Source organism: Ceratotherium simum, chromosome 2, assembly GCF_057802395.1.
Source record: "Ceratotherium simum simum isolate JZ-2026a chromosome 2, ASM5780239v1, whole genome shotgun sequence".
Taxonomy (NCBI): Eukaryota; Metazoa; Chordata; class Mammalia; order Perissodactyla; family Rhinocerotidae; genus Ceratotherium; species Ceratotherium simum.
Window position 1 is genome coordinate 971,489 of NC_141901.1, and position 14,286 is coordinate 985,774.

General features: G+C 50.4%; 1 protein-coding gene across 11 annotated transcripts in view; it reads right to left on the reverse strand.

The window, feature by feature from the left end:
- PLEKHA6 (pleckstrin homology domain containing A6) overlaps positions 1–14,286 on the reverse strand; it is a 135,909-nt gene that overhangs the window by 36,384 nt on the left and 85,239 nt on the right. For all 11 annotated transcript variants that reach the window (XR_015553668.1, XM_087436912.1, XM_087436857.1 and 8 more), the window contains 2 exons: positions 5,157–5,237; positions 4,362–4,476 (listed from right to left, as the gene is read on the reverse strand). Coding sequence is in view for 10 of the 11 variants with exons in the window: in XM_087436912.1 (XP_087293038.1) it covers positions 4,362–4,476; positions 5,157–5,237 (196 nt within the window). In the remaining variant the exon portion in view is untranslated. The remainder of the gene's footprint in view (positions 1–4,361; positions 4,477–5,156; positions 5,238–14,286) is intronic.

Genomic DNA, 14,286 nt, shown 5'->3' on the forward strand with positions numbered 1-14,286 from the left:
CTGGCAACAATCTCTCTTGAAGCACCACTGATCTTCCACTGCTCAGCCCTTCTCATCACTATCAGCTTCTAGATCATTCTTTCACAGTCGAAGGATTTTAATATCAGTCACCCTCTTCATTCTAAGTCTTGCCATCACTGTGGCATTGTTCTTCAGGATGATGCATCCAGTGCCGTAATTTTATACTACCTTGATGTCCTCAACTCCAAAATCCTCCCCTTCACCCCAGCAACTCACTTCCATGGCTACACCTCAGACCTGGTCAGCACCCAAGCCCCTTCACTGCTAACATCTTCAATTCTAATATTCCCATTTTATGATCACAACATTCCATCCTTTGGTCTTTGTCATTCTGTTACTCAACTACACCAGCTTTTCTACTCCACTGGGATCCCCAGCTCCTCGATCCTTCCCTTTTTTCCTGGATCCATCAGCTACCTCCTGGTTTTAGTTATTTCCCTACAAAGCCTAGTTCCCTGGTGGAGTAGATCAACTGACTCTCAAACACCCCATCATCTTTCTGCTTCATCTTCTCTAAAACTCAAAATCCCAGATTAGTCCAACTATCCACCTTCCCTGCACTCACAGCCAGATCATGGTGCTGCTGGAGAAAAATCACACTGCAGGACAGACGAGGCCACCGCAGACCCACGGTCCCCAACCCCAGCTGGGCTCGGCCCCAGATGGCAACTCCACTGCACACCCTCCCAGTTCTCCCAAGCCCTGCAACCTTGCCCTCTGCCCTCCCCACAGTGGACCTGGTCCCTCCTCCACAGAGAAAACTGAGGTTTTCAGACACACACTTCCTCAATTTTACACCCTTTCACCTAGAAAATTACTGCCTGTACCCTTATCTTTGTCTCTTTCCCTCCAATTTCAAAAGAAGAGGAGCTGCCCTCCTCTCCAAGGCTAACACGTCTGACCCGCCATCTCTGAGACTTTGCTCCATCAATAGATAATCTCCTCTTTAGTCTGTCTTCAACTTTTCCTTCTCCACTGGCTTCTCCTCAGCAAACATGTGGTGCAGGTCTCTCTTAAAGCATCTGTCTCTGTCTCTCTCTGTCTCTCCCTGTCTCTCACGCACACTCCCGACACACCTGAATGCCCCTTTAACCATACATCTACTGCCCACTGTCAGGTAATATCTTCCCTCCCTTCCCTCTCTCTCTCTTCAGGGACAGGCTACTGGGAACAGTCCCGACTTCCTCTCCTCCCATTTACTCCTAGACCTCCTCCACCACTTTTCTGAAATGGGTCTTGCAACGTCATTGAATTAAGGCTGCTCAGTCCTTGACCATTCTAAAGCACTGGACTGTATTAACCTTTCTGTCCTTCCTGAAACTCATCTTGTGGTTTCTGTGACAGTACTCTTCCTTTTCAACACCCCTTCTGTGGCCCCACCTTCTCAATCTCCACCTCTACTCTAAGTGTTGATGGACCTCTACCAAACTTTTTTTATTCGTTTTTCTCATTATACATTGTGCCCACGTATCTCATCTATACCCACTGCCTCAACTACCAGCAATATGCTGAAAATTCCCTAATCTCTGTCTCTCTCCTAGGCCCAGTCCATTCTGTAACTGGTTGTCCAACCAGGATTAAATAAGTACAAAGCCAAACTCATCCTCTTTCTAACCAAACCTGTTCTTCAGTATTTCTCATTTTAGTGAATGGTACTATAATCCACCTAGTTGCCCAAACCAGCACTCTGAACTGCCTCACACTGTTCCTTCCTTCCTCTATTCCTTTATACAATCATTTAGGCAGGGCTGACCTCTCTATCTTCCTAATAGCTCTTAAATCTGTTCTTTCCTCTCAAATTCTACTGTTGTTGCCTCCCAGGTTGTCATCTCTTCCTGCTGTTCACCCTCTGCAATGAACTAAGGTTATCTTTCTAAAACACAACATAATCACATCACTCTCTTGCTTAAAATTTCTTACCGCCTCTCATCACTTAGAAGAGAATTCAAATTCTTCAGCACACACAAGAACGGGTCTGTAAGATCTGGCTGGGCCCATAACCCACCTCCTGGCCCTCTATCAGACAGGCCGTGCCCTGCCTGGTCATGCCAGACTCCTGGCAGTTCTCTCCTACCCCCTAGGCCTCTGCCCACCTTGCTCTCCCATGGGGGTGGGGGAGCCTGATCTCCCTTGTCCACCAACAAATCCCAACTCATCCTTTAAAGCCTAGTGCAGGGCCCCCCTACTCCATGAAACCTCCCTAATCCCCTAGAGCAGTTAGCTCCTCCTTCCTCTCTGGACATTTTTATAGTCTAAAACTTGTCATACTGTGATAAAATGTTGGCCTTCCATCTCCTTCACTAGACTGGGAGCTCTTTTCAGGGGGGAACTTTTGTTTTATTCATCTCTTTATCACCAGAGCCTAGCCAGGTATACAGCTATAATAAGCACTCAGTAAATACTTGTAGAAGGAAGGAAAAAAGAAATTGGAGTTTATTATAAAGTACCCACCAAACTGGGAAATAAATTTTCTGAACTTTGCTAGTAAAAATCCGCATATAATGGCTGAGATGCGTCATCTGAAGAAGTCATCCACCACCCTAAGAATATGCAAATCCCTAAATCTTTTCCTCTCCTCTCAGTCCATCATCTGTCAGAGTTTCCCTTCCTCCCAGTAGTTCACTCCTTCAGCCATTCTCCTCCAACCCTTCAATACTCCAGCCTCTTTATCTTTCCGCCACAGCTTCCCAGCAACCTCCCGCTTAGGTCAATGCCCCCACCTGCTGCCCCTGCTTTCACAGCCAGGCTATGAGCATTGCTGGAGGAAAACCACACACGCCTGGGGACTGGAGCCACACAGATTCAGTCTATGACCTCAGATGACCCTGCGATAATTATCGGGCAGCATTTCCTACGTCACTAGTTGACTGCTGTTCCTGTTCTCTAAGCCTCCCAATGCCTCTCCATCCACCCCACTCCTCTCAGCAGAAAACCCTACCTCCTACTTCCCTACAAAAGTTGAGGACATCAGGTGGGGATGTCTTTAACTTCCTAGACCCCACCCCAGCCCCACATACCTTTCCTATGCAGTCTCAGGAAGAGCACCCCCTCCCTACCTGGCCCCTGACTGCTCCTGTCTGCACAGAAGGTGGCTCACTGGCTACCCTCTGTCTCCTGAACCTCTCTAGCTACTGGGTTATTCCTCTCCTGCCTCCAACAAAACAAAAAGCACAAAGAAAACCTCCCTCCATCTTGCATATCTTCTATCTTCCACCCCCACCCCCATCCCTCATTTTCCCTAACAGTCAAATTTCTTTAAAAATATTTTTTTGAAACATTTCAGAAAAGTAGGGAATAAATCACCACTACGTGTTGGTATGTTTCCCTAATAAAACATGACAAATAGAGCTGAAACACCCCTTGAGGCCCTCCCCAACCTCATTACCTTTTCTTCCTCCCTAGAGGCAACCCACTGACCCAAAATTAGTCAGCCTGTCCGTGGTTATATGCTCGTACTGCAAATTTATCTATAAAAGTGTGATGTTGCTTTTCATGTTTGTACATTTTACACAAATGATACATTTTTCATATTCTGCAACTTGCTTTTTACTCAACATTATGTTTTTAAGATTTACCCTTGCTAATCATATAGCTCCGGTCCATTTTAATTTTTGGAGAGTCCTCCATTGTATGGCTATACCACCATTCATTGTCTAGTTTCTCAGAAGAAAGTTTCTGCTCTTTATTGTTTCTACCTCTCCCATCTCCTCTTTCACCCCCTCCAGCTTGTCTTCTCCCTCATCGCACCACTGGAACTGCCCCTGTTGGGTCTCCAGTCACCACAGCGTTGCTAAACCCCATAGACACTTTCAGCACTTATCTTACTCGACCTCTGTGCAGCATTCTTCTCTGGAATACCTCTTCCTCCTGAGGATCTCTTCCTTCCTCCTCCCTTTCTGAGCTCTCAACTGCCATGTCCTTCATGAGTTATTTTTCTTTGGCTGTCTCCCTAAATCAGTGCTTCTCAATGAGGGCAGGGCAAATTTGTCCCACAGGGGACATTGACGATGTCTGGACACATTTTTGGTTGTCAGAGGGTGGGTGCTACTGGCATCTAGTGGGCAGAGGCCAGGGATGCTGCTCAACATTCTACAATGAAAAGATAGTCCCACACCACAAAGAATTATCCAGCCCCAAACACTAACAGTGCCAAGGTTGAGAACCCCTGGCCTAGATGTGGGTCTTCTACAAGCTTCTTGTCTGAGCCCTCTTCCCTTCCCCCTCTTCACTCCTCCTGCATCACCTCCCCTGCTCTTTGAAGCCTGCAGAAACAGCCATGCAGGCTAATATACATTTCCTCTGATTCCTGCCCAACAGCTGGCCTTGGGGGCTGGACTCACGCGGATGCTAGGAGGCTCTGGAGGGACCTCAGACACCATGTTGTGGTTGGATCCGTCACTGTTGGTGGTAGCTGGGCGTTTCCCACCCGCTTTATTGGACATGTCCAAGGCCGATCTGATTTCAAGTTGACCAGAAGGGAGAAAGAGACTAGTCAGAACCAAGAAACAATGGAGACTACTCATCCCTTTTCTGCATGCCACGGCCCATTGTTCCAGCAGCAGCCACAATCAGATCCCCTAATGCATGAAGAGGTCATCTCAGTGGCTCCCTCAGCTCTTCTGAGACTATATACCAGTAATCCTGGACATTTTCTCCTTTCTTTCCTGCAAATTTATTTAAAAAATCTAGACCCTAGAACTCAGGGACTTCTTTCCCTTCTAATTTAAAAGATACAATGGCCCAGCTGACTACAAGATTCATTTAATTATTTTTTTTTCTTCATTCACTGAGCCAAGATTAATAGAGGAGTTAGCATTGGCTTTCATGGTTACATCAGATTCCCTCACCACTCTTGCCAAGGCCCCTGATATGCCAACCTCAGACCTGTCTCAGTCCTTTAGCTCAACCTATGGGAAGGACCAACCTGAGATCTGCTAGAGTCCGGGAAAAGTGGATGAGGTGTCAAGCCAGATGGGTATCAGAAGCTTCCAGTCCTCATAGCTGAGGTGAGTGAGCCTAAATCCCTTCTGCTCTGCCCCTCCCCCACCCCATTCCTTCCCTTTCCCAGCTGCAAAGTGGCAGTGGGATGGTGGTGAAGGTTGGAAAGGCCAAGCAGCAAGTGGTGGCAGACATACGTTTTCAAGTCAAATTTTTTGTTTTCCTCTGGGACCTGGCCAGTCACTGGGTGTACAAACGTGTTCCGTCTTTCATTGTGGCTGTAGAGGCAAGAGAGAGAGAAGTGTGGTCAAGATGAAGGCAGAGACATAAACCAAAGGGTAGACGGGCCCTGGGCACTGACAGGGACGGGTGACCACAGGGGAGCTTACCCGTCTGTCCCCCAGCGGGATCTAGGAGAGGCAAGAGGGAGGACTGGGCTGTAGAAGCAGCAGCTCCAGGCAGCGGGGGGGTGGGGGGGGTGGGGAAGACACCTGTCACTAGTTAGTGTTAACTACTTCCTAGAGATCCCTGAGGCTGGAAACAGCCCGACTTAACCCTCTCAGTGGTCATCCTGGGCGTGTATGTGGCTAGGGTGGGGAGGGGACTCCATAGTCAAGATTTCACGTGTGGGAGGTTCTCTCCCAGGGACAACTACCAGTGCTCCACATAAAAACTGCTCACTCATTATTTGCTGAAAGAATTCTCTGGTGACCTTGGACTCCTTCCTCTCCCGCTTTATGTTCCATCTCTTTTTTTAAACGGAATGAGAGATACAGAAACTCCGTTCTTGAGCTTGGGCTGGGACCCATCCACACTCTGAGTCCGGGGTCTCCCGTCTAAGGGCTACGTGATGTAGCCAAGACCTCAGGAGCTGTCAGGCATTGAGGTTAGCGCTGGCACAACAGTCAGATCTAATCAAGGGATGCTGTGGGCCAGGAGTGGGGTGGGGTGTTGTGAGGACAGCCTGCGGGAAGCAGTGGGGAGCATGGGCCAGGGGTAAGGTCTATGCAGAGGCAGATGGGGAGCAGTCTTGTGGATGCTCCTTTGGGAAGTCCTGCCGTGGCTCTTCTGGCTGACCGAATGTCAGATAGTTCCCTGGTGGCTCTCTGGCAAGGTGGGGAGGAAGGGCAGCAGATAGAGCTGGTGCAGTGGGTTTCAGCCACAAACGGCAGCCATTTGAGATAGATTCTGCAAGCAGGGGACCACCTGGCAAGAATGTTGTAGGAGATTCAAGCATCCAGGCAGTGGGGGGCTGGAATAGTTTTAAGGTCCTCTTTACCCATCCTTCTTGAGAGAGACTGCGAGAGCCCAGAGCAGGCTCAGTCGACCCCAATAAGCAGGCACTTGGACAGAGCCTGCTGAGTCTGCACTGAGCTTGGGGGTCCTAACACTGGGCCACAGGTGCACTCCCATAGCAAAGAGCTGGTGGTCTGCTTGGCAAGCAGCAGATCAGCTAGCACCAGAGGAAAGAGATCTTAGCTCTGTCCCTTCAGCTGCATGAGAGAAGTAAAATAACTTTTTGGAGAGCCCCTTTCAATAGCCCAGGACACATCCCAGCCCTTGGGCTGTCTGCTGAAGCTAAAGATAATATCAAAGGGTGTTTTTGTTTTTTTTGTGTGTGAGGAAGATCAGCCCTGAGCTAATATCCATGCCAATCCTCCTCTTTTTGCTGAGGAAGACCGGCCCTGAGCTAACATCTATTGCCAATCCTCCTCCTTTTTTTCCCCCTTTTTCTCCCCAAAGCCCCAGTAGGTAGTTGTATGTCATAGTTGCACATCCTTCTAGTTGCTGTATGTGGGACGCGGTCTCAGCATGGCCGGACAAGCGGTGCGTCGGTGTGCGCCCGGGATCTGAACCCGGGCCCCCAGTAGTGGAGCGCGTGCACTTAACCGCTAAGCCAAGGGGCCGGCCCGTCAAAGGGTGTTTTTCCATTTTCCAAACCAGTTATGTTCAGATCGAACCCAAAGACACGTAGGATAGCAGCACAGCAAGAGGTGGCTACAGCCTACATGGAAATCTGGGTTTTGGAGCCTGGGCTTGCCGACCAGGACCCTAAATCTGGCCAGCGTCCACCAGGCCTGGGTTCTAACTCTTAGCACACTGATAACCCACTCCCCACTTCTCAAACTTTATTCCCTTCTCCCTCCCAGGTCCAACAAGGATGCTCTCCTCAACTTAACTGCAGGGGATCTTTACAAGGAAGAGTGGCTGTTTTTACTCACCCTCATCCCTGGCTCTGCCCCACCTAGGGGTCTGGGGGGCAGGCAGGCAGTGACAACCAAGGTTCCTGAGGTGCCAAGGTCTCTGCTTTTCCCAGTGGCACAGAGCACCTGCCCCCCACCCTCCAGTCCTCTTCTACTCTACATGTTCCCTGAGCTAACTCTGCAGGCACTGGTATAGACACACACACACACAGAAGCATACACACAGTCTGCTGTCAGCAGGCGCAGGTCTTTCAGGGTACAGTGAATTTCTCCCTGCCCCAGACTCTCCTACAAATGACGTCCTCTCTCCATCCTGGCGCTACCAATTTCAAAATAGCCTCCCCTTCACAAGCACTGCAATGCAGCAACCATTGACCTAACTACTCTTCCTTCTCCAGGTCACGTCAGGCAGGCCCCGCACTCTGAAGCCTGGGATCCAATGAGCTGCTAACTCAGCCTGCTCTCACTTAACTTGGTCCACTGTCCATTGAAGAAATTCCTACCTGACCCGTCGATCAGCCCGAAACTTCAACATCTTTTTGGCAGCTCTGTCCCTCGTTTGGCAGCCTCAGAGGACCCGCCAGCCACCCTGCTCCTACCATCCCTCTGAGAAGTAAGTCCTCCGGTCCTGCTCGCGGTGCCGGGGCCGAGCTCCAGGGTGAGCGGGGCTGGCACTGCTGCTTCCCCCTCCTCCTGGCTCCGGCACCAGGGAAGGGGGAGGGGCACTCCCTGGGTGGTAGTAGGGGGTACCCAGGTGCCCTAGGGGGTCTGTGGCTTCCCAGCATTCAGCGGAATGCCACCCGTTAGAGTGCTAGAAGCAGAATAAGCGAGCAGGGGATGAGATCCTCTCAGCTCAGGTCCCGAAGGAGAAAATGCTGAAAGGGAGAGATAGGCGTGCACAGAGCAGGTGTACAACTTGAAGGTAGTCTGACCTCGCTGAGCCAAGGACACGGAGTAGCTGGGTGGCAAGGAGTCTGGGGCTGCGCTCCCATCTGCACGGCAGAAACTCACGCCAGCCCCACCTGCAGGAAGACAGTCCTCCTTGCCTCCTCAACTCCCAGCCAGAACACAGGCCCTTGGGCTGCAATCAACCTTCTTCTCAGAGACCCTTCCACTCCTATGGGCACAAGGGTTAAATGCAGCTCCAGATTCACCTGCTGTTGTTGCTGCTGCTGTGACTGATTCAGTCTCCTCTCTCCGCCTGCCCAGCCTTCTTCTGTCCAGACAGGAGCGTCACGAAGGAGCCTCCTCTGCCGCGTCCCCCTGCATGCTCCTTCGGACGCAGCCCCAGCTTGCTCGCCCTCAGCTTGGGGTAGTCCAGCCGAGGAGGAGCAGGTGGAGCACATGGGCGTGGGTGCTGTGGAGCCAAAGGTGGTGGCAAGGACTCGCTTCTTCACTCTGGTGAAGTTGAAGGAAAGCTTCCTCCCAGAGCTTGTGAGGGAGAGGGCAGCAAAGGGGACTCAGAGGGAGCCACCGTGTGTTTAGTTCTGAAAATATTCCCAGATGCGATATGATCAATTCCAGCTGGCAACTGTCAGATCTGCTCAGGGGCAAGGAGGTTTGCATCGTCGTTAATTCCCCTGAATTCTCCAGAGGCCGAAGATAGTCAAATCTCCCCTTTTCCTTGAGTCTTCCATGTCTGAGGGCCCTTGGACCGCAAGGGCCTTCTGAAGGTCATTTCTTCCATCCCCCGCCTCCAGGCAAACCCGCTTTCGGATCAGTCTCATTAATTGCCTGGGTGGTTTGTAAAGAGTTCTAGCAAAGGAGGCTCCAGACCCCCTGTTACCTTACACTGCTGAGATGTTCTTTTCTCATATCAAATTCCAGTTCCTCTGGCTTTCAATATTATTCCATTTTTGTCTTCAGATGACAGAATCCTTTCTGACCAACGCGGTTCTTTTTAGCAGCACCAGGCATTTTGTTGACATCATAGTCTATTGTTATGGCAATTCTGTGATGTCACAACACACACTGAACGGGAGGGCTAATCTAATTTTGGATTGAGGACAGAACTCCATCAGAGAACAATGCAATCAGTGGATGGAAAAGCAAATGGATGACATTATTATTGAACCATGATGAGACAAGCTGGCCAGCTACAGCAGGGTTCAACAGCTGCTGACATTTAGGCAACTCACCATAAATCCAAAAGGCCAATAGACTCAGCCATTTAGTGGTACTTTTGCAAATGCTTTACCCTGGTGACAAGAGGCTCCTGTTTCCAGACCCCACCGCTCAGTGTCCCTAATCCAGTCACTTGAGCCCTGCGATGGTCATGGAGAGGTGGGCCCTCCCTGAGGTCCGCCTGAGGTCTCTGCCTCTGCACATTGAGTGCCCAACAGACATTTGCTGAACGAATGAGTGAATAAATGAAGGAACAAGAGAAACTCTCCATGCTCTGATTTCATCTTTAACTGCCTGCATTTGGAGTTTGACATTCTATTACCAAGGGCTCCCCCATCTTTGCTCTCTCTTAAAATTAATTACTTCCTCTCCATGAGAGCAGCTCTGTTTCTGCCCCCTCAGCCCCTCACTCAGCTCCCCTGCCTGGCTCCCCCTTGAATAGATAGCTTGGCTTTGATCCATCTTCATTAGGAGGGGAAGAAAATTAAGCTCATCTGCACAGGAGGAGTGGGTGGAGGTGCACTGGGAAAATGAGTTTTCTTCCTCTAGAAGCAAAAATATCCTCTTTCCCTCCAAGCTGAGCTCAGGGGCCTCCCACAGCCTTTGCTTAAGTTGCAAGTTAAATTACTCCTCCCATGCCCAGTGAAGACAGCACGAGGGAGTAGGAACAAAGGCTTAAGTTTTCCCCTGCTTGTTGACAGCTCTGACATCCTCAGGGTTAAGTCAGCACACAGATGCCTAGCTGGGGTTCTTTCCCTTTGCCACTAAACTGCACAGAATGACAGGTTTTCATTTTAGGTTAGACGCCAGGAAGAACTTACCAGCTGTAGAACATTAAAGAAGGGAAACAAAGATATTTTCTCTCTCCTCTTCCCTTTCTTTTGGGATGTTAAAAGGCCTCCATTTCTCAAGGACAATTATGAATATATCTCCAAACGGACCTCTTGAATTGCACCCAAAGAAAGGGAGAATCTCAAGCAGTAAAGGAGATTTTGTGATGGAGGCAGGAGCATCCCTAAACCCCCGAGCTGCCCACTAGGTGGTCACCTTATCCACTGTTCCTTCGAAGGTGGCCCCAATGGCAGTGCCATCAGTGGAAGGAGAATCTGGCAGGACGAGGCTTCAGTCCAAGACCTAACATGAATTTCGGTCCAAGACCCAACTTGACATGTTTGGCCCTTAGTTTTCTCATGTGCAAATGAAGTATCTTCTAATTCTATGAAATATTAGCTGTAAACTTACAAAACGTCTTATGCATAAGAGATAATGGCTATGATCATTTTGCTTAAAAACAAATCAAGAAATATGCCAGGTGCTGGAGCTAGAAAATGAAAAACACACAGTCTCAGACTTAAGAAGGCTGTGTATGGGGTAGGGGCTGGGCATGCAGGGGCTGGCATTCCAGAAGTGCCAAAACCAATAAATCACAAAGAAAAGAGGTAGCTCCTCTCCACTTTCCGGGCATTTGTCTCTCCATCTAGTTGGGGCTTTTTCACAGTTCAAGAGACACTGCCAGCCTCTAAGTCCTAGTGACGGCCTCACCACAGAGATAATTCTACTGATTGATCTCCGAACATCCTTCCCAAGAATCAGCATCTATCTGGAATGATACCTGGCACTACGCAGTCAGAAGCAGCAAATCAACCCAGGTCTTCATGCCCCTTTGCAGGCATGCATGTTTGTACATGTGCACACGCACGTGCACACCCACACACCCGGGCTGGACACCCGGAGCTCCCACTGTGATAAATACTGAACAACTAGAGAAATACACTCACCCCCTTCCACCCCTGGGCCCCTCTTGGTTATCTGCCGTACACCAAGCTGCTTCATTTCCATAGCTCCTTAGAATCTGCTGACAGAGGCTTAGTCCTGGCCAGGCTTCCCCATCCTGGGAACGCTTTGGTTTTTGGCATTACAGCTCATTAGACGGGGAGAAGACCACGAGGTGAGTGGGAAGGAGGTCTGCCTGTGGCCCATCCCTCCCACTTCCTTCTTTCCCTCAGCTAGCAAATTCCAAGCAAGACTGTCCACACTCCAGGGAGGATTTCTGCTGCTGACAGAGGAAGGGAAGGTGGGCAGAGGTTTGCTCCTGCTCTCCCCCTTCCCCTCTGGGTCTCTTCATTATTTTCAAGGAGGTTTATCTACTCCAGCGTTCCATCCCAATTAAAAAACAGCTCAGTTTACATTGCCAACAATCCTGATGTACCTAATTCCCGAAGCTCCCCCAGGCATTCCTACGAAAAAATACACTTCCCAGCCAACATCTCCCCTCCAAGTCCCTCTGCTCACCTGCCTATCCCTGCCACACACAGAGACCCAGGGGCTCAGGCCCCGGGGGTACCTCTAGGTATTTGCCAGTGAGAAGGAGCCCCTCTAAAAACACTGTCTCTTCCATGTGCTGCCTACAGAGCAAAAGCCCAGTTCTGCAGGCTCAGGGGACCCAGCTACCAGGCTTGTATTTGCCCTTGCTCCCTCCTCTCCTCTCCACCCTGGGGCCCCACCCCTCCTCCTAGGCCACAGTAATTTCCAAAAAGGCAAGAATAGGGTGTCCTCCTCCAAGCAAGCCTGGAACATCCGAAAATGCTAGGCTACCGGGCTGAGTGTCTAGGAGATAAGACAGTGCTGCCCTCTTTCCTGCTTAACCCTGCCTATGCTCACAATCCCCCATCCCCACCCCAAAGGGTCAAAACACATGTTCCTATCTACCACAGCCAGTTTGGGAATGCTGGGGGAATTTCAGCCTGAGCTCGGCCCCTACCTCAGACAGAAGCAGAAGAGCTGGCTCAGTAGCCAAGGGATGGAAATCACAAATCAGCAGCCAGATCCCGATTTCCTCCCTTCCATCCTATGCAGGGCTCCTTCCCTACTCTCTCACGTGTTAGCTCCTAGCCCCGCCATGGGTCTGGACAGTCCTTTTATTCCTATAATAGGAGACAGGAAAGCCTAAGACAGCAGGGTACGGGCAGGAGGGCCTAGTGTACTCTTCAGTCAGGGTGATGGTTCATAGTGTGTACACGTGCGTATGTATGTAATATGCATGTGTGTATATGTGTATGTGTGTGCATATGTATGTAGTGTGTGTGTGTGTGTGTGCGTTTGTGTGTGTGTGTATGGGCGGGGAGAGAACATGAACATCACTCAGGGGAACTTCATGGGGAATCTTCATGCTGATTTTCTACCCTAACTTGGATTATCTTTCAAACTGATTATTTTACGTCATGGAATTCCATTTGTCTTCTGAAAAATGAAGATAACCAGGGTGGATATTCAGCATAACCAAGCCAGTTATTAAAATGTTGAAATTCGGGGCCAGCCCCGTGGCGTAGGGGTTAAGAGCGCGCGCTCCGCTGCTGGTGGCCCAGGTTCGGATCCTGGGCGTGCACCGACGCACTGCTTGTCAGGCCGTGCTGTGACAGCGTCCTACATAAAGTGGAGGAAGATGGGCACAGATGTTAGCCCAGGGCCAGTCTTCCTCAGCAAAAAGAGGAGGATTGGCATGGATGTTAGCTCAGGGATGATCTTCCTCACACACACACACAAAAAAAATGTTGAAATTCTTCCTTGCTGGTTGGTAAAGGGCTGCTCTGCTGGCCTCCCCAGTGCCCCCACCCCCCTGCCTCCCTGCCCAGTGCCTGGGCCCTCCCTACCACTGGGAGATCCAGAGACACCACAAGGCCCTCCAGGACTCCAGACCAGTGTCCTTTCTGGCTGATGAATTATTGAATGTCATTCCTGAGGCAGCCATTCCTTAACTGTCTCAACACCAACAGCCTTTCCAAATGTTCAGACTGTGCTTCTGGGGCCTGGAGGTCCTCACAGTCAGGATGGGAGGCATTTTCCCCCTCACACCCTGACCCTACTTGGAGAGCTGGGGCAGCCCAGCTCCCTGGGGCTTCTCACACTCTTGTCCCGTACTTTCGTTTTGTTCCCTGCTAAGGGGAAAAGGACATGAAGAGAGGAGGAAAAGGAGCTGCCCATGGCTCCAGCTCCACATTTTCCTTCTCCCAACCTTCCCCTGAGTGGCCCTGGCTAAGCCAGATAGAAGCAGAGGGAAAAGGGCTCCGTCCCCTCCCCTTGCCTTCAAGTTGCCTCTCCTGCAGTCAGCAATGGGAGAGTCCCAAGAGGTACCGGGACGGGCAATAATTAACTCCCCTCCCCCCAGCTCTGAGCCAAATCCTAAACCCCTACCCTTCAGAGGCTGAGGCAGCCCAGCTGTCTAATTCCTGGCCTATGAATGTCACTGGAACCAGCTCTCTTTCTTCCTAGCTCAGCAGATTTAGTTCTGGTGTCCCACAGAGAGCAGCGACCCCACTTCACCCCTAGAAGGAATCTTATGAAGTACATGTTTGGAGAGTAATGCAGCTGGGCTGATGGCCATCCTTCTACACCCTCAAAAGCTACAAATGCCTTCTTGGTTCCCAATCCAGCAATTTGCCAGGGTCAAGCTGTTTCATGCCTTAGTTTCCTCATTTTAAGAATGAAGCAATCGTAATAAATGATGCCCTGTTCAGTAGACAACACAAATTTCCCACCAGACCAGAGAGCAGAGGAAGGAAGGTGATGATAGTTCGAAGGGGAATGAAAAAAGGGAAAAGCTGAACTCACATGGTCTCTGGTCCTCACATTGGAAGGAAGGCAAGGCCCTTTTCAGAGTCAGGGGAGCTGAGGTCTATGGCCCTAGCTATAGTGACAGGACAGAGAAGACAAAGTCCCCATCTCCTTGGCTGTCCCCAGTCCCAGCTATCTGTCCAACTTGAGCTCCTTGTCTCCAAGGAAGGAGAGGGAGAGCTTCATGACTCAGAGGGGAAACTCGAGCTCCACAAGGCCTGCAGTAAGAACACGGGGTGAAAGCCACAAATCCTCTCACTGGGAACCCCTGTGAGGTCTGGGCTGTGTGTGATGTGGGGTGGGGGTACCCACAAATGTCTGCCCAACAACACCTGCCCGGGTGCAGGGGTGTGGAAGGGCAGCTGCACACGGACTGCTTACAGCCTGG